Here is a 20,606-nt window from a genome sequence, read left to right on the forward strand (position 1 = left end):
CTAACGTCGTATTTTGCTTGCTAGTTTCCCCGTCTGGTTCTCATGCATTAGCATGATATTGCTGAGGATTCCTAGGGGAATGTTCAAATGTATTGATAACATTATGAAGACCATTCTCTTCATATAAAGCTTCATAACTATTTATAGGGTGTTTAATCTACTTTGGGACCCTTAAACTGCTTGACTCTGTCCCTTTCATTGAGCATTATAGATGGGAGAACAGATAAGACTCTGAGACCATTCCTGGCTTTCTCGAGTGCTGTGCAGTGCACTGTTTCAAGCACCCATCATTATTTGATGACCACCCGTAAAAAGTTCTCATTCAAGCTTGCACCATATTAAGGTGATTCACGGGAAACTTACACTATTCTTTTTTAATCAAATGGTCAATAAAATGTATTTTGATGGATTAGATAACTCTTTCTCTGGGTAACCTTAGTGCTGCTAAAAAAGAGTTTGTCTTCCTTCTCATCATTTTATATCAACCATCAGCTTCGTCCACTTCAAGATGATTGCTCCCATTAAGTTTTTCAGCACTGGTATGCAGGGCTTTACCAGCATCTGTCTGACTAGTGCAGCATCTAAATCCTGGCTTTCTAAAACAAGGTATTCAGTTCTGTCAATTTAAAAGTGTAGTGACCTCACACATCCAGCAAAATCTAATCTAAACACATCTCAGTGACTCTTATCTTGGAGCTATCTTTGCTTGGCCAAGGTGGCTGCTGCAAGGGATTAGAGACTGTTTGGAGTCTTCCCTTTCCTCTTCCCCAGAAAGAAACAGTTTAGGAATTGTCAGTGTTTATACAAGGAAAAACCTGCTGCTGGCTCATAAAGCTTTCTAGTCAGCCAGAGGCAGTTGCTCATGGGTACCATCTTGAATTTCCTTCATAATCCTTGGGATATGTTTGAAGACTCAGATGCTTTGGGACAAAGTGTGCTGTTATACCTGTTTCAATTCAAAATAGTTAATTTGTTTCAGTGGATTTATACTTAGAGTTAAGCATGTGCATACAGGCTTTGCTGAACTGGGGTCGAAGTAAGGGCATGCTTTACTTTTAATGTAAAAGATTCTGTTTAATGAGGCAGTTTCAGTCAGAGAAGAAAGAAGATGCATATATTTTAAAGACAGAAGAGACCACGATGATGATCTATTCTGACCACCTGCATAAAGCTGGCTGGGGAATCATTTTGACAAAACAGTTTTTTGTTGGAAAATACCAATTAATCAAACCTGAAACTTTCCTGTGAAGGGGCAGTTTTGATGAAACTTTCATCAGGAAGGTTTCTGAGGCTCCAGGATGGAATTTCTAGAAACGCCAATGGTTTTGGCCCTCATCTGGGATGCAGAAGTTATGGGGAACTGTGCTCTGCCTATTTCTGAGGGAACTTGAGCCTAGCTCTTCAACATTGCAGGTGAGCACTCTAACCACTGGGCTTTGGGGTATTCTGGTGTGAGGCTCCTTTAATTGTTTGTTGGAGCTGTTCCACTTTGTATTAATTAAATATTTGTCAGGCCAAAGGAGATTGACTCTATGGCCCAGTAGCTAGCTCACTTAGCTGAGATGTTGGAGACCCAGCTTCCAGTCCCTACTCCACTGAATGTTTTATGTAATTATTTCTACAAAATCAGACAACTCCACCGGAGACCGCGAGAGAACCCATCCTAGAATTAGCCAACATCCAGGTGGTTAGGACACCTGCTTGGGATATTCTCTCATGTTTCCTTCATCCCAGGGGAGTGTTCGAAGCACTCAGGCTATTGTGGGGTGGATCCTCTCCGTTTTTGTTTTATTTTGTGAAAAACTTCAAAAGGTCTTAGTTTCATACCAACCTGATAGGGAGACTCTTCCTGCTCCTATGTCAGATCCTGTGCTCACTGCAGTCAATAGCAAAGTTCTTGTCTATTTCAGTGGTGAAGGATCAAGCCCCTGTTGTAGTAGACACTTGCCTAGTGGGATGATGCATGCTTTCTCAGACCCAGCTGTTCAACATAAGATATAAAACACAGGGTGATCGCAGGGGCATAGCGAATCTGAAATCCATGTTCCAAATTCTTATTTCACAAGGGTCAGAAAACGAGTGGAGTGCAGTGGCCGGGTTTGATACTTTTTGTTTTCGTTTTCAGACGAAGAGGGTGAGGGGCTTATATTTAGGCCACTTGTTTGAATAACTACCCGATGATGAGTGACTGCTGTCCAATTGTGCAGGTTGCTCAAAGAAAGTCCAAACACCTGATTAGTCCTGGCCGGAGCGGGGGGCAGACTGCGGCTGACTTTTGGGGCTCACAGCACTACCCCAAAGGGGTGATCACTGTGCATACGCACCCATTCCTGTTTCCACAGCTGTGCAAAGACATAGGCAAGCAACACAGAGCAGTCTAGCCCGGGCTTAATTTGCAACGAAAGAGAGGCTAGGGCTCAAGCAATTATTTTTACTTTCCGAACTGACGCAGCGAGCCCAGAGCTGCCGGGGCTCAAGTCAAGCACTGAGCACAGGCTTCCGCGCGGCGCGGCGCGGGCCCCGGGGCGGCGGGCGCAGGCGCGGAGGCCGCGCGGGACCGGGCGCGCGCACAACCGCCGCGGCGGCCCCGGAGCCGCGCAAGGCGGCGGGGCGGCTCCGCCCAGGGGGCGGGGCCCGGCTGTTGCTAGGATGGCGGCGCTGGAGGCGGACGAGGCGGGGGCCGCCCTGGATCACATCATCACCCAGTTCAACGCCTACGACGACTACCTGGACTCGCAGATCACCACGCAGGACCTGTTCTACCTGGAGGTGGGCAGGGGGCGCGGGCGCAGCCGCAGCCGCGGGGCGGCCCTCCGCCGGCCTGGCACAGCGCCGCGCCCGGCTCCGGCAGCGCGGGTCAGCCCGGCCAGCCCGCCCCCCAGCGCGCCCTGCTCCCCGAGCAGCCGGACTCCCCAGTGCTGCCTCCACCCCCCCTCCCGTGCTGCCAGACCCCCGGGGCAGCCCCCCCCGGGCAGCCCTTTCCCCCTGGTGCTGCCCCCCAGGGCAGCCCCCAGGCAACCCCCGGTGCCGCCCTTCCTGCCGTGCCTTCCCCTAGGTAACCCTCCATGCAGCCTTTCCTCCAGTGCAGCGCCCAGACAATCCTCCATGCAGCATTTCTCCTAGTGCAGCCTCCAAGGCAACCCCCATGCAGCCCTTCCCCCAATGTATGTTGTCCCCCCATATAGCCCTTCTTCTAGAACCGCCCCCCATCCCACCCCCATACAGCCCTCATCCATCACCCCTTCCCCTGTGCAATTATTTTTAATCAAATGTTTCCCCTCAGTATTTGCATCACTAGTTAGGGTTTCCAGGGCCTGAATGTGAAATTGACTATAAACAAAAGTGAAACTGACTTGACTGAGTCTTTTTTTTTCCGCACTGAGATGTGAAGTATAAACAAGAACATATAATAATGAGGTATAAACTGGATAGCTACAATTCTTTCACTCCCTAATCTGTGGTGTTACTATTAACAAGTACAGAAATTTGTGGCTTCAACATGTTCCTTTACATTTTAGAAATTGTTGCTTGTTCATTGATGTTGAATTTTATTTGAAGTTTACTTTCAGTTATTTCCAATATATTGATTCCAGGCATCTGACTATGCCATATCGGCCTGTGGGAATTCTATTGTTGGCCTTGTTGCTGGGGGGTATATCGTTCCTAGGGTATTAGAGAGACAAGGTAGGTGAGGTAATATCTTTTACTGGATCAACTTCTGTTGGCGAGGGAGACAAGCTTTTGAACTTATGCAGAGCTCTTCTGGACCAGACCTGAAGAAGAGCTCTGTTTAAACTCAGAAGCTTGTCTCTCTCGCCAACAAAAGTCTGTCCAATAAAAGATATTACCTTACTCACCTTGTTTCTCTATGGGAATTCTACAAATACATAATTTAAAAATGGGCTTCAAATTTGGTGGGCTGAGGGGAATTACTGGTTATTAGGGCAATTTTTCCTCTTAGTTTCATGCTTATCATTAATTTTAATTAAGCCTACTAAGGAACAAATATGGGCCTGATTCTGTGCCGTGGACGTTAATGGCAAAACTCCCATTGACTTCAGTGGTGAGAAATCAGGGACTGTGTTCTGCCATCGCTCCTGCATCCCTCTGAAATTGCTGGAGGTGTTGGATGTCTTCCTGACAACTGTAATAAAACATGGGGAATAATTTGTATTAAAACATGTATTTCACAAACCTCACCACAATGCATATCATCTCCCCTGATGTATTTCTTTCCTTTTTATTCTCTGCCATGTTTATTGTTATCTTTCTTGACCTCCTTTTCCATTTTCTTTCTCTCTCCTTTTGGTCTATGATTTTTTCCCCCCACTACCTTTCTCCTTGTGGAAAACGTAATCTTCTTTTTACATGTCACGGCAGCATCCCTTCCTTTTGCATTATGTTCTCTTGCATTTCCCTTCTTTCTTTTCCTCTATTCTATTTTTTTTCTCCTGTTTTCACTGCATGCTCCGCTCTCTCCATTTGTTCATTTTTCCCTACCTTCTCCCACGCTTACTCTCCGAAACTACTGAGTGCTTAGTACCCTGGTGCTGAGTTGGAGAAGGATGGTACAGTGTCTAAGACACTAGTCTAGGAGGTATTGGTTCAATTCTGTGCTTCCTAGCTTATCTTGGGCAAGTCACTTAGCTTTTCTGTGCTCCATTACTTGTCTGCAAATGGCAGTGGTAGCATTTCCCTACATCACAGAGGTGTTATGAGGATAAATACATTAAAAGATTGAGGCGCTGAGATATGGTAATGTGGGCCCTATAAGTACCATAGATAGCCAGGGACAAGGTCAAAACATATGGGTTTGGGAGAGTTACATAAGGTGGAGGGAAGTAACTTCATGGTAGAATCAAGAACAGGGAGGATGTGGTCTAGGAGCCAAAATGGAAGAGCAGATGGGAGAATTAACAGCAAATGACAGCTGAAGAGTCGTGAAATGTGCTAGAAATAAGATGGAAGGATAAGAATTAGGTAAATTCAGCTGGAACCCGGGAGTTAAGAGCTCCACTGGGAATCTAATTTTCAAAAATAGATGCATTGCAAAATTAATACATCTACCGAGTAGCTCTTCCCCAGTAAATATATCAAACCCTTGACTGAGATACAAAGTAGAAAGGACACGAGGGACCATTGACTGGATTGTTTTTGCCTTTATCGTTGATTAATGGCATATTTGCTTTGAGAATTCATCATAAGGATCATTCATGTTTATCTTCTGTTTCAGGTAAACACTAAATCGAACTGCATCTCCACTATCATTAAAAGTTATGTCCTTCTGTAGAGAAAGTAGCTGTTTGGTGGAGAAAACAAATCCTCTTTTCAAGTCAGCTGTAGTGCTGTCATGTTTCAGTGAATTCAAAGAAGTCACTATCTGTGATGTTAGCAGGAGCAGCTCTCCTGTGAAATCCTGAGTTGCTTTCTCAGTATTGGATACATGTCATAGTCAGTCAGTCATGCCCAGGTTTCTTGTTTGTTATAAAAGGTATGCATGTTTCTTAATGTTGGCATGGGAAATGTCAATACTGCTGGAGCAATAAAAAACAGAGGAGGAGCTAAAGCCTCTTTAAATCCCAAATATGCAGCTCTTTATTTTGTAGTTTTATTAGACTTTCCAAAGCCATTATGAAGAAGTTACTTCTGATTGTGTTTCTTGTTCTTCTAGCAGTTATTTTCTGAAACCATCACCAATAAAGGAAGCCGGGCTGTGCTTTCATATAAATGTTATCAAGCATTACATGCTAAAATTTGTGTAGCCCCAATGTTACGTACAATGCAATAGAGGTGGAAAATTGCAGTCTTTTGTTGGTTGCCAGTCTAACCGCTAGAATGACAGTTTGGTGAAATGGTTTCAGCAGCTTGTGCACACGTATCTCACTATCATTTTAGGGTATAAGACCAAGAGAATCTTAGGCAAAGACAACACCAGGCATGTATTGCTAGTATAGCAGTATACGGTGCCGGCGAAGCACTCCTAGCATGAACGTAACCGACAACTGACTGTGTTGGCAAAAGCCCCTAGCGTGGACCCAGCGTATACCATAAGGACCGCCCTTTTTGGTGGGATAGCTTACTCCCGTCTCTCCCCCTCCGAGCAACATAAGCTATACTAGCAAAAGCTATAAGCTGCATCTACACTAGGGGCTTTTGCCAGCACAGTTATGTTGATTACAAAGTCACATCTTATCAACCGCTTGCTGGCATAGCTATGTCAGCAAAAGTTTGCAGTGTAGACATGGCTTAAGGCAAAAACATTCAAATAGCAATTTTTCTTCATTACTTTGTTTAAAGGAAGATGCCCTCATTAGCATAGCTCCATCAGGCCTGGTCTAAATGTGTGGTGTGGTTTTTTTTTTTTAAATATTTATAAATATTTTGGTTAGGACTGTAATGTTTTACTGAAATACTTTTACCAGTGTGGAGGCACTTTATATTGGTGCCCTATACAGGTTTAGTTTATTGCCCTTACTGTATAGGTATAAGCTATCTAGTATAAAACACCTTTCCATTGTAATTGCATCCCTATTAGAGGTAGGGTGTTACTGTACCAACTAACTATGTACCGTTATAGTTAAAGCAATATAACTTGTGTGTAAACAAGCCCTGAGGACAGTATTGAAGCTTGTCAAGTCCAGTTTTGTGAAGTAGAGATGGGTTGAAAAGATGCATTTTAATGGCCTTTCCACACTCTTTATTTGTGAAGCTGAGTGTGAGACAGCATTAGCCAAAACAATGTTTTATTCACTGGCTAACTTCAGGGTGATGAGCTGGTCCAGAAATCCTTTGCTCTGAACATCGTTTTTGTTTGTTGTTTTTGTATGGGCTCTCCATTTAATGTGGATATCATCCAACTACAGAAGAATTGTATAGCAAATACCCAAATACAGGTATCTGTCCGCAGTTGCAAACAGACGAAACTTTGGGGTTGACTCATGCAGCAATGTTTTCTGATGTGTAAAACAGCAGCAAATTGATTTGTTAGGGGAATAAGACAAAATCATCTTATCTAGGGGAAAGTAGATCTTATCATGTCCAGAGCATATGTAGAATGATTTAGGCTGGATTTGTCAAAGGGACCCATCACAGATTCATCTCAGTTAGCAACTGTAGGCAAACATCTTTGTTTGTTGCTATACAGTGCTTCTGTAGTTGGATGATAAACCCTGGCTTCTTTAAGGGGAATCAGAGCCCGGCTTATCCGTTACAGGCTCCTTTAAGGAGAACAAACCAATTTTGGACACCGTGTAAGCAGTTAGCTGCCAACCAGCTATCTAGGCAGTTGACAGTTACTAAAAAGTTTCCAGAGCTTAGTTGCAAGTAAGTGCTCCTAGAGAGACAAGCTCTCAGAAACTCTAGGAGTAGGAGGACGAGGACTGCAGCCTTTTTGCCTTCCCAAGATGATAAGTGAAAGGAGTAAGTAAAAAGAGGCCTGCTGGGGATAAACTGAGTGAGGGCTCTAGCTAGCCTGAAACATAGCCCAGCTCCAGAAGGAGAGCTGTGGCTTCCTTATCTGAGGAGTGTGAATTTTTTTCCCCATGGTAACCAGTCTTGGGGAGGAGGGCTGGGGATTACTCCTGAATTTAGGAGAGGATGCTTGTTGACATTAGCCTGATGGCCATGAGAAGGGTTGGAGTTCATGGGTCAATGAGGAAGGATGGGGGAGGGTGGGGATGGTTGTCCTCTGTTAAAGGAATTAATAACTGAAACTCCACAAAGGAGGTAACTTGTTCTCCATTCTTAGGTCTGAATAAATTATTGCAAGAGGGAAAGTAAGGGGGCAGCAGGCCTGCAAGGCCATGCCAGAAGGGGAGCCACGCTCTCACAGGGCCTGTCAAGGTTCCTCCCCCCACTCTGAACTCTAGGGTACAGATGTGGGGACCTGCATGAAAAACCTCCTAAGCTTATCTTTACCAGCTTAGGTCAAAACTTCCCCAAGGTACAAAATATTCCACCCGTTGTCCTTGGACTGGCCGCTACCACCACCAAACTAATACTGGTTACTGGGGAAGAGCTGTTTGGACGCGTCCTTCCCCCCAAAATACTTCCCAAAACCTTGCACCCCACTTCCTGGACAAGGTTTGGTAAAAAGCCTCACCAATTTGCCTAGGTGACTACAGACCCAGACCCTTGGATCTTAAGAACAATGAACAATCCTCCCAACACTTGCACCCCCCCTTTCCTGGGAAATGTTGGATAAAAAGCCTCACCAATTTGCATAGGTGACCACAGACCCAAACCCTTGGCTCTGAGAACAATGAAAAAGCATTCAGTTTTTTACAAGAAGACTTTTAATAAAAAATAGAAGTAAATAGAAATAAAGAAATCCCCCTTGTAAAATCAGGATGGTAGATATCTTACAGGATAATTAGATTCAAAAACATAGAGAACCCCTCTAGGCAAAACCTTAAGTTACAAAAAAGATACACAGACAGAAATAGTTATTCTATTCAGCACAATTCTTTTCTCAGCCATTTAAAGAAATCATAATCTAACACATACCTAGCTAGATTACTTACTAAAAGTTCTAAGACTCCATTCCTGGTCTATCCCCGGTAAAGACCAGCATATAGACAGACACAGACCCTTTGTTTCTCTCCCTCCTCCCAGCTTTTGAAAGTATCTGGTCTCCTCATTGGTCATTTTGGTCAGGTGCCAGCGAGGTTACCTTTAGCTTCTTAACCCTTTACAGGTGAGAGGAGCTTTCCCCTGGCCAGGAGGGATTTCAAAGGGGTTTACCCTTCCCTTTATATTTATGACAGGGCCAAAGTGATTTAGGCCTCCAATCTCGATCGCTTCAAGACTTCCTTTTGGTAGAAAGCTACTCATCCTCATTTAGCTTCTGCAATCAAAGTAAAACCTGTCAGCATTTCCTGATCTCTGAAAAGTTGGCAATGGTGAATGGGATGGAGGACAAACATGCTATTTCTCTTTTTAGTTTGCCTGTCAGGGTTTATTAGGTGCCCATACAAAAGGATATGCCCCATCCCTCAAACTGCTGCCTACTGCCTGGAGCTGAATTCATCAACACTTCATAAGTGGTTGGGCTGCTTTCTTGTGTAGTGGGTGTTTTAAATGTCTAATCTAGAGCACAGTAAAACCCTGAGTTAGCTGTTTAAAACAAGACACAAACCTGAAAATGGCCTGGCTTCTTGCAGGCAGTGGCCGAGGCAAGTTCGGTGGCTGAGGAAAGAAGATGAGAGGCATTCCAAAAACTTAACAGTTAAGCCACTGGTTTGCTGATCCTATAGCTTACCATGCTGACCTATATTCTCCCATTGTTTCCTTGTAGTCCCTGTTGGTCTGTCTGTCGCCCTCCATCAGTTGTTTGTTGTCTTACACTTAGATTGCAAGCTGTATGGGGCAAGGGCCATCTTGTTCTGTGTTTGTCCAGTGCCTAGCACAATGGGTCCAGGTCCATGACTGGGGTTCCCCAGTGCTATGATAATACAAATAGTTAATAAAATGAGACAGATGAGGAAAGTCTGCAGGCTTTAGGCTACTCCTGATGCTATCTTTTCTCCATAGCATTATGGCATTTCATTAGCATACCGGGGATGGTGTTAATATCAAACATCTGCATTGTGGTCTCCCAGTGGGATTGAGGCCCAACTGTGCTGGGTGCTCTACAGAACCTGCAACCTACAACTTGGAGGCATGAACCTTGCTTGTTGGAGTCCTGCTGACTTCAGTGGGGCTCTGTGGGTGTGGCAGGTTACCTGCAAACTCAAAGATTTATTTATTTTTTGCGGTCAGAAGAAACCATTATGGTGGTTTTGTCTGATCTCCTGTCCAACACGTGCTATAGAATTTCACCCCAGTAATGCCTACATCAAGCTCATAACGTTGGGTTGGGCAAGAGCATATCTTAAAAGTTGAACGTGGCAGGAAGTGGCCATAAATAAGAGACAACCTGTCTTCTAGGACTTAAAAGTCTAAAAGACACAATCAGGCAAAGGATTAGGAACAGGTATATAACTTACAAGCAAATTAATATATTGAAGAATTGGCAAAATAAATGAGATGGTGTCATGATGCTGGTATGATGATATGAAATGCCAATAGGGTATGATATCATGGAAAAGGTGAGGTCAACCAATAGAAACTCAACATGTATTACACAAAGCCTGTGTAGGAGCAATTACTGAATGACAGATCTTGAATCTTTCTTGTCTAATATTTCAGAGCATAGAGATGTCAAATTTGCAGAGGTTCAGAAAGCAGAAACTCAATCTTTGAGTGTTAAATTGTCAAAGGACTTTCTGGCTCTGTATTAAAACATTATTTACTGGCTTCACATAGAGGGTTTTTGCTTGTGCTTTATGAAAACTTACTCTCTGAAGTATTTGAGATCTTTAAAATTTTGAAGACATCAATAAGTTTAATACACCATCCAGGTACCCATAGAGGTGTTTTGTGTGTCATCCCTTCCCTGTAACATAAAAAGCAGCAGAAGAGGGAAAAAAGTAATCTAGAACTCAGTTAGTTCCACAAGTGGGAATCAGGACCTGTTATTCCCTCAGGGGGATGGATTAGCAGAGACACTGAAGGGTCAGAGATCTACCAACACACCCAACCCAAGAATCCACAGGAAATCCCACCCCTGTCAATCACTGGAATGCCCATAGGGAGTGCCTCTTCCTGTGCTCTGTATCCCGAGCTCTCCTACCCGTGGCAGGAAGGTCAGCTGACTGGCTGTGCTGCCACTAGCCTCCTGGTCCACAGCTGGGCTCTTCTGCCATCCTCCACAGGGAGTGAGAGCCAGTGGTTCAGAAGGTACTGTGAGGAGCAGCACTAACTTCCAGGGGGATTCCGCCCTGTATTTTTCTTCCCTCCTCTGTTACTCCCTAGTTCTGTTTGATTTTCTCCCCTCTGCACCATGGAACAGAGGGAAGTATCTTCTTATCTATTCGCAAAAAGAAAAGGAGGACTTGTGGCACCTTAGAGACTAACCGATTTATTAGAGCATAAGCTGTAGCTCACGAAAGCTTATGCTCTAATAAATCGGTTAGTCTCTAAGGTGCCACAAGTCCTCCTTTTCTTTTTGCGAATACAGACTAACACGGCTGCTACTCTGAAACCTGTTCTTATCTATTGTGACTCAAGTATATGAACTGTCTGTTGATAGATTGTTCTGGTCTCTTGCCACTAGATGGAAGCATTAGTTCACTTTTGTATTTTGTTTAGAAGCTCATACTATAGGAAAGGAGGCCACGCATACCGAAGCAGATGTGGGATGGTGACTGTTGTGTTTTACAAAAGTATGTGCTCATTGGGTCTAACCTACAGCCTTAAATGAAGTTTTGTCTGTGTAAGGACTGAACATTCAGGTTATATATGCTTTCCCTTTCCTCCCAGCTTTTCCCCTTCTAGACCTTATGGATAGATGAGCTTATGGGGTTGCGAGCTCTGCAGAAAAGGGAGCAGCAAAATGCACCAAATGAGGGGACACACTTGCAGTGACAGAACAGCAGCTGTGATTCATTCTGACCCTTAGCTCTCAGTTCTATGGGTACCTCTTCATATTGGCACCACGGTCCTGGGAAGCTAGAAATGGAGATGAAGGCGCCAGGGAGTAGCCAGTGGGTATTGCATTATCCCCTTTCTGAATGTAAATCACCCCCAAGCTGCATATGATCAGAGCTGCAGCTCCATTCTTCTTTATACAGCTACAAACAACCTCCAGCTGAAGTTTTGGGTATCCAACTTTGTAGTGCTTTGTAGCTATGGTGGAATGTGGAGTTCAGGGTGCTGTGCAGAGACCGGGCACTGCCTCCTGAATTCTCCTTGCCCCTGCAAGTGGCTAGAGAGCTATATAGATCCTGAGATTTCTATATGTTTAGAGGACTGAACTCCTTGCCATTTCCCAGAGATAGGAAATTTCCACTGTAGAGGTGATATTTTAATAACAGAAATAGTTGCAATTAAAAAAACAGCGCAAAGTACGATGTATAAACAGAGTTTTCTCCAAATAGAATGTCTTTCTCCAAAGCTTTCAGTGAGGCATCTGCAGCTCTTTAATGATAGAAATTGATTAGACACAACTAGAAATCTTTATTTACCCATCTGGAGAGTTTATTTCCTGTTCTGCTTCATGGGGCTATCCTTTTCACGTAGTCATAATGAGGATGGTGTGGACATAAGGGAATGAAAAATCACTGGTAGAAGGGATGGATGCTAACCTAAAGTGATGTTTCCATACCTAGCTTGTTCCTGGCTTGTAAACTTTCTAATTTTAGAAGTAAAAAAAAATCCTTTTTTCTAGAGATTTTTTTGTGTTGGCGGTGGTTAAATTATTGTTTTCTGAGAAACAGCTGGCTCTTCCTTGCTCCTTCAGAATGAGGAGATGGCTCGCCAGCTGGTGGAGCTGGGATTCCGGGGAAGCGGTGAGGTTCTGAAAAGGGAAGAGTTTGAAGCAAGGAAAGCAGCCGCAGAGGCTTCAAGGCTCTCTGAAAGAACCCAGCAAAAGTAAGTGGGTGCATTTCATAGAACATCCAAAGTGTGGGATGGGGGAAGGAGCCCGCTTGATCATTTTTTATGGTATTTATAATGTGCAGGTTGGGCAGGTGAGAGTTTGATTTCTTAAACTTGTATGAAGATTAGGGTGTGGAAGAGATGGAGTCAAGTTGCTGTAAGGCCGTACATACCTTAGCGCCCCTAATTTTTAAAACATCAATTAAAAAAATATAGACACATAAGGGGAGCCCAGCTATAAAATTGGTGTAACAAATGATTAAGCAGTATCAATTTCCCTACTTGCATCCTGATTATATCATGGACTAAAGCAGGGCTGATATTAAATTAACTTGGACCTTCAAGCTGATATTGACTGTAACTTGTTTCTTGCAGAAAAATCACTTACCCCGGATTTTAAGGCTGGGACTTCTCAGAGGTCTCTAACTGAGTTCGGATCCCAGGTCTTCCTGCATTTCAATGGAATTTGGGAACCTAACTTCCCTAAGTGCTTTTGAAAATCCCTTTTCTCCTTTTATTTTGCAGCACCCGTACTTACAATAGGTGTTACTTCCAATAATAACAGGTGCAGCATTTGGGCAAGTGTAATGTCGTAATTCTACCTTCTAGATTATAAATCTTAGGTAGTCCATTATAGGTCTGTTCATCACCATGAAGTAAACTAACCTCGTCAAAGTACAAGAACATATGAGGATAAAAGGCAAGACTAACAAATCTATACGGAGAGAGACATCAAGAGCTTGCTCTTTTATTAGAACATTGATTTTTCAGATGCTATGGGTAATTGATCTTTGGACATGCTATTCTTCCATCAGTGCACATGGGGTTTACAGAGAAAGGTGCTTTGGAGAAGACAGTTACCACACTAGTTACCACACATTAGCTCTGTTAGTTAGGGGGATATAAACTTATCCTCAGGATATAGTCCATTTTACCTAGTAATGCAGATGTTTTTCACCAGATATTTAGACCTTGGAATTAATAATAAACTAGGACTCATAATTAATATGAAGAACTTCCAATTTTTATTGATCACTTTCCCTCTAGCTGGATGCATAGTATAGTGCAAACTAGACATCTGAAAATCATGTTCCAACATTTCAAGGGACATTTTTATAAAATCTGAGATTGCTCCTGTGTGCAGAACCTTCCTATTACCTTTCTTTCAAAATCCTGGTCAGGAATATGGATGGGAGCCGAAATGAACTTTTGTTTTTGAGTGTAATCTCTAAGTCTATGGTCTATTTCATGTAAAAGATTGAGGAAGTTTGAAAAGATGCCTTTTAAAAGATGTTATTTCAGCAACAATTATAATACTCAATGCATCAATCTTTTATTCATTCTTTCTATTAAAAGCCATGGCAACAGGTACGCCCACACTTTAAGGTTTGAGTAGAGGAAACTTCTTTGGCTAGTATGTTCATGGGGCAGGAACAATACCTTTGGGACAGGGATGTGGTCACTGAGAGAGAAGATATGGTGTCAGGGAGGTGGTTTGGGGGAACAACCCATTCTGCTGATTGTTTTTAGGGCCCAAGACTGAGGTTCTATGAGTAGGATGGGCTGTAACTCCTCTCCCTTCCATAGTCATGGACAAGGTCATCTCAGCCAGTCTCTCCCTGAGATCCAGCAGATGTGATTACTGGGAAATGTAGTTCCCTGAGCAGCTGTGACATGAGCTCTAGCCGAGGTGAAGCATGCTGGGATTTAAGGGGACTACATCAATAGCATCCTTCCAGCGGACAAGGGAGGTGTTGGTGGTACTAAGGCGTCTCTGCAGGACAAGGAGCCCACTCTTTCTCTTTATTTTTTTTCTTATGCGATAGTGTTTTTACTTTGTAAAGACTTTGAGGTGGACCTCTTGGCAGAAGAGCCAATCTAGTCTCAAAAAACTGGAAAACAAAATCTCTAACGGGAGAAGTTTAGGCATGAGTGCGGCTTTATTTGATTTTTTTTTTCTTTTTTTGGTCCTGCCCCATCTGTTACTTAGAGTTGTGAAAGCGCATGCTGCTGTGTGGATACCTGATCATATCATGTACTTGGCTTTTTTCCTTTCTGTTTTGCCTCTCTTTCTGTCCATTTGGACAGTCTAATTCTTCATCTTTAACCCCTTACTGACTTGTATTTTACTTGCATTAAGAAAACAAATGAAAGCAACAGCTCTCTCTGGAATTTGATCAAGTCATGATCTAGTGTATAAGTTAACTGAAGTACCACTTAGGCATGATTATACAATACTGCACTGTCCACATAGATGTTCATTAGAGATATCAGAAGTAAGATAAATTTGCATTAATTACTGCCAAATTAAAAATTCTTATTGTACTACACTTGAATGGCTAATCTTACTGTACTGAAGGTCATTGGCATGTGGTGCCCCATGGAATTCAAATGGGATTCTGAATGGGCACAGCAGTACCCTCATGCACTATCAATTTGCAGGCTCTAGGCAATACCAAGAAATGCAAAGGATAACTGCAAATCTCCATTTCAGTTTTTGCTCAGGCTAGCAAGTCAGCAACATATAGGGCGTTGGGGGAAAGCTTTTCACCTGCCCTTTCACATAGCCATAGCCAACTCCGTGGTTTTACATGCTTTGTACACATGCAAAAGATGCTATTTGTTTTCTCTTACAAAAACAAATGCATTTAAGTAAGTTTTATGGGATACAAATGTCTCCCTACAGAGAGCAAAACTAGGTCCTTGACTCTTCTCTTCCTCCTTTTTATATATATAAAAATAAAAATGTTGTGTTTTTTATATATATAGATATAATGCAACCCACAAAAATGGAACTTAAAAGAAAAAAATGATGTTTCTTTTTTGAACATTGCCTTGGGTTTTAGTGTTGTAAATCCGCCCACTGAAATAGAGCGGAAAGAATTAAACACCAGGACCCTGCATTTATTAGCAGACTAATTCTTTCCATATATTTCAGTGGATGGAAATTCAGGAAATGCCAAATCCCAAATCAGTTGTACATGTGTAATGTTAAACGGAACGTCTATAAACCACAACAAAATTATTTTTTGGGCAGAGGGAGTTTACGTGTATGTGGATGGTTTTAAGGATTTTTTTGTAACAATACATAAGGAAGTAAAATGGAACTAGAGCAAGTTGACAGAGGGATAGTCAAAGACTTGATCTCCACTATCTCCTTTCTAGCACTGATCGGGGCTGTGGACTCTTAGCATGCTTGGTTAGCATAATTCCAGTACTGAATGCAGGTTGTATGTTTACTGTGATTATAGGAGATCTTCAGTGGTACAAATGGCAAATAGGTTTCTAAATCCCACAGAAACCCAGGAGCAGTTAAGCACTGACCTGCCATTTGTACCTTTAATAGTCTCATCCTGTGTGAATTGGCTGGCTGGCTGGCTGCTCCCACGGAGGCTGGCAGAAAGGATGTGGGTAGGAGGCAAGGAGTTTGCTCCCACTCAGATCTACAGGGACTGCTCCTCCCTTGATGTACATTGCCTCAAACAGACTAGAGGGATAGTAGGACTTTAGCCTCTTCTACTTCCATTCTGGCCAACAAATTGAGCTGGACACACAGAGGAGCAGACAATACCATTCTAAAGAAAGGTGCAGTGTGTACAGTACCACTGTACAGCAGGCCACTCTGTGTGTGTGTGTGTGTGTGTGTGTGTGTGTGTGTGTGTGTGTAAACATCAGAATATTTAAACGTTTATTTTCTGCATTTTGACTTTTGCTCATCACTAGATAAATCATGTTCAGGAAAACAGAATAAACTCCGACAGCATTGCTTAGGAACAATTTACAGTGGCCATTGTGTCCCAGTGAAATTGCTTTTTTGGTAAGTTATTTCATTTTCCTACAGTCTTCACCTACTTTTCCCTCCCTGCAGCCACTTGAATCAGAACTTGGATTAAAAACATTCCTGAGCAAAAACCAAATGGCAGGACTGAGGTAGATTTCTAAAAATTCTTTTCTTCTTCCGCATAGTTGCAGGATAAAATCTGTACAAGATAGAAATCCTAATAATATAGTTTGAGGAATGGATACGTTTTCAGAACCTCAAAGAAACGCGAGAGGATGTAGCTTTTGATTATGCTCAGAGTTCAACATTTTCATGTCTTTTAATGCTGCTTCTCTTTCTACGTACATACTAGCTCTTTTTTGCTTGTGTTGCGACTTGAAATTTCAGTGATTCAGTCTTCAAAAGTGGGTGGGTTTTGGAATTTCCATTCTGCTTGTAAAGCAAGATTTTGCATAAGAGATTAGCATGTGGCTCGGTTTTGTCAAGTCCTCCAGCATAATTACAAGAAAATTAATCTGCAGGGTCAGTGGTTCACTTTCAACTCGGAAGGCATCGATGCTTTGGGCTGCGTCCTTCCAAAAATTGTGAATTTTCTGCATTTATCGTATTTCCAATACAATAGTTCCATAATTGAGCCCCAGACTTCAAAAGCCGAGCCCTCTATCAGGAAAATGAATCCATTAACTTTCATTGCTATACAAGCAGTCACTTGAAGTACGTGTGACATACTTCCTCTACTTTCTTACATGCTTTGATGAGCAGTGAAATAGTTAATACTGAAATCTCAAGTATCCTTGTTTGACTTGCCACTCATTTTATTGAATGGGGCATTTAATACTCAGAACGATTGTCTTACGCTTTCTGCAAACTCAAGCAAATGTCAGTCATCAGTTATACTCAGGTCATGTTTAAGATGTGTTCCAAACCTGTAACAGCTAGACATACTCTAACTTGAAAAAAATGAAAGCTGAGACTCCAGAGAACAGCCCTTTTGGCTACTTGGGGGATGGGGTGGGAGCATGCTACGCCCTTTGGATTTTGGGGCAATAGCTGTAAGGACAGAGGAAAACTCCGGATCTTTCCACTGAGGAGGCAAGAGGACAGCATGCTTGTTTCATGAACAGAAGATCAAAGCCAAGCATGGCTGTAACACGCTGGAAGGATCTTGAGTGATCTTTTGCTCTCTCTAACATGACAATGTCTTATTAGTTAAGTTTAGGCTTTAGTATGTGTGTTAGGGTTTTATTTTCTATGTAACCCTTTGTTTCCAATAGTTTGCTTGCTATCATTTGACTCTCTGTTCTTCACTCAATACGTTTTGACCTGCTTTCTCTACAAAAAATTTAAGCACTGTGTGTTAAATGGTGCTGCATTCAACGGTGTAACTGGTAAGCTGTGGTCTGTTCTTTTGGGAATAGAGGATCTGAGAATTCTGTGAGTGTCTTGTGGCTCAGGGGCTGACCACTCCAGGGAGATGCTCAGAGGACTGAGGCAAGAGAGGGAGAGAGAGAGTGGGCCTGCAGAGGCCTGGAAGGTAGAGTTTGTGTTGCCAGAGGTTGGTGGTGTTGGAGAACTGAACCACAGCAGACGCAGGCTGTTAAGGGGAGGTGGTAGCAAGTTGCCTCCCAACCCATTGGTATGCCTGCATAGTACTACAAACTTACACCTAGAAAAGTGATACAGACATGCTGTCAGATGGTGTCTGCTGGAGATATAATTTAGGGAAAGCAGATAATATAGTCATTGGATGCAGCAAAATTAATTGAAAAAGGGGAGGTGGCCAAAAAGCTTTAATTCTTGTGTTAAGCAGTTAGGGGCCATTGAGTGCAAAACACACACAGCAGTTCTCCTAAATAGCACACTAAGGCCATGTCTACACTATAAAGTTAAGTTGACTTCATATAAGTCGACATTGAGCCTCTGATTTAAGCAAGTCGATCTTGCATGTCCACACTATGCTCATTGTGTCGGCGGGGTGCATCCTCACTGGCAGGGCTTGCATTGATGCATGGAGCACTGCACTGTGGGTAGCTATCCCACAGTGCACGTAGCTGAGTGGAATTTTGGGTTGGGCTTGCAATGCCTCGTGGGCCCAAAACATTGGCGCGGGTGGTTATGGGAACATGGCGTTAGCCTCCCATGATGCACTTACCTCCCTCTCTCCCTCCCTGAAATCAACGGCAAATAAACCAGGCCTTTTTTGTGCTTTTTTTCGTAAGCCTGGATGCCATAGCACCATAAACGTGGGCCCTGCTCAACTGTACACTGTTGTTGTGAGCATTACAAACACCTCACGCGTTATCCTGCAATATTTACACAGCTGATACAGGAGCTGTTGCGTGGAAACATGTGATGCCACGCAAGCAGCCCTGCTGGAAGACATAGAGCAGAGCAATTCGCAGTTGCTGGCAACAGTCACGCATCACCTTGACATGGCTGAGCACCATTTCTGGCCCCAGGAAACAAGTACTGACTGGTGGGACCAGATCATTATGCAGCTATGGGATGACCAGCAGTGGCTGCAGAACTTTCAAATGCGTAAGGCCACTTTCCAGGAACTGTGTGCAGAGCTTTCCTCAGCCCTGAAGTGCAGCAGTACTAAAATGAGAGCTGCTCTGACAGTGGAGAAGTGAGTGGCGATATCTCTGTGGAAGCTTGCAATGCGAGACTGCTACCGGTCAGTGAGGCATCAATTTGGAGTGGGTAAATCTACCGGGGGATCTGTTGTGATCCAAGTTTGCAGGGCCATTAACAGGCTTCTGCTAAGAAGGTAGTGACTCTGGGCAACGTGCAGGACGTAGTGGATGGTTTTGCCGCAATAGGGCTCCCTAACTGCAGTGGGGCAATAGACAGAATGCATATCCCTATCTTGGCACCAGACCACCTTGTCAAAGAGTACATAACCCGAAAGGGGTATTTCTCAATGGTGTTGCAAGCATTGGTGGATCACAGGGGCCGTTTCACCGACAGCAACGTGGGATGGTTGGGAAAGGTGGATGATGCGCGCATCTTTAGGAACACAGGTCTGTTCAGAAAGCAGGGACTTTCTTTCCAGACTAAAATAACCAGTGGTGATGTTGAAATGCCAATCGTGATCCTGCAAGACCCATCCTACCCCTTGCTTCCATGGCTTATGAAGCCGTACACAGGCAGCCTAAACCGCAATAAGGACTGGTTCAACCATTGGCTGAACAAGTGCAGAATGGTGGTGGAATGTGCCTTTGGACATTTAAAAGGTCGCTGTTTGCTTACTAGGTTAGACCTCAGTGAGAGCAATATCCTCATTGTTATTGCTGCCTGCTGTGTGCTCCATTATATCTGTGAACCAAAGGGAGAAAAGTTTCTGCTGGGGTGGGAGTGGAGGTGGGGGTTTGAAGCAGATTGCCAGACACCAGGGCAATAAGAAGAGCACATTGAGGGGCCCTGTGTCTCTGGGAGCCTTTGAAAACCAGTTTCAGCAATGAGCCAGAGCAATATGACCCTTATTTGTGGTGTTCCTTACCAAACTGTCCCCTCCATTGCATTTTCTCCCTGTAAACTCCACCCCCACCAACCACCATGTGTTGAATGAATAAAGAGCTTTTTTTCTTCAATCCGTTACATATTATTATGCACCCAAACACACAGAGACAGCAAAGAAAAGTAAGATAATTTGGGGCAAAAGGGCTGATAGCACGGTGTGGGGGGGAAACAAGGACCGCTTGCTTACAGATGTACTGCAGTAACAATCAAAGATGTGAGAATGAGTGCCTTCTGGTCCTTGTACCTTCCCCTGGTGTTGAGTGCAAGGGATACCGAACTCCCACCTCATAGGACGTTTGTGGGAGGAGGATGTGGAACTGGGCGACGATGGCAACAGGTTCAGCATAGGCTACAGAGGGACTCTAACATCCAGCTGTCTTTCTTGAACCTCAACAAAGAATCATAGAATATCAGGGTTGGAAGGGACCTCAGGAGGTCATCTAGTCCAACCCCCTGCTCAAAGCAGGACCGAGCCCCAATTAAATCATCCCAGCCAGGGCTTTGTCCGATTGCTCCTTCATAATCTGCAGCATCTCTTTCTGCGTGGCACGGTCCTGTTCCCTACATGCTCTCCTGTCCGTGTGCACGTTGTCGGACAGTGTAATCCTCCATGCGCTGAGCTCCATCTTGTCACTCTCAGAGGCGCGCATCAACTCATGGAACATGTCGTCTCGAGTCGTCTTTTTCCACCTTCTAATCTGGGAAAGTCTCTGGCCCAGTGTGGAGGATGCGCTGACAGGCAAGCTGCAAGGAATGCAAAGCCCAAGGGTAGCATTGACAGTGCATACATTGTTTCTGATGCAAGTTGAATTTTTTTAATAAAAAA

The 20,606-nt window shown here is 43.6% G+C and overlaps 1 protein-coding gene across 1 annotated transcript in view; it reads left to right on the plus strand.

Moving 5' to 3' along the window:
• Positions 1-2,596: 2,596 nt before the first annotated feature.
• The window catches only part of CFAP299 (cilia and flagella associated protein 299), a 395,611-nt gene continuing 377,601 nt past the window's right edge, over positions 2,597-20,606 (plus strand). Inside the window, exons 1-2 of the mRNA XM_073340486.2 lie at positions 2,597-2,769; positions 12,341-12,471. Coding sequence (XP_073196587.1) covers positions 2,650-2,769; positions 12,341-12,471 — 251 coding nt within the window. The 5' untranslated portion in view covers positions 2,597-2,649. The remainder of the gene's footprint in view (positions 2,770-12,340; positions 12,472-20,606) is intronic.

Source organism: Lepidochelys kempii, chromosome 4, assembly GCF_965140285.1.
Source record: "Lepidochelys kempii isolate rLepKem1 chromosome 4, rLepKem1.hap1, whole genome shotgun sequence".
NCBI lineage: Eukaryota > Metazoa > Chordata > Testudines > Cheloniidae > Lepidochelys > Lepidochelys kempii.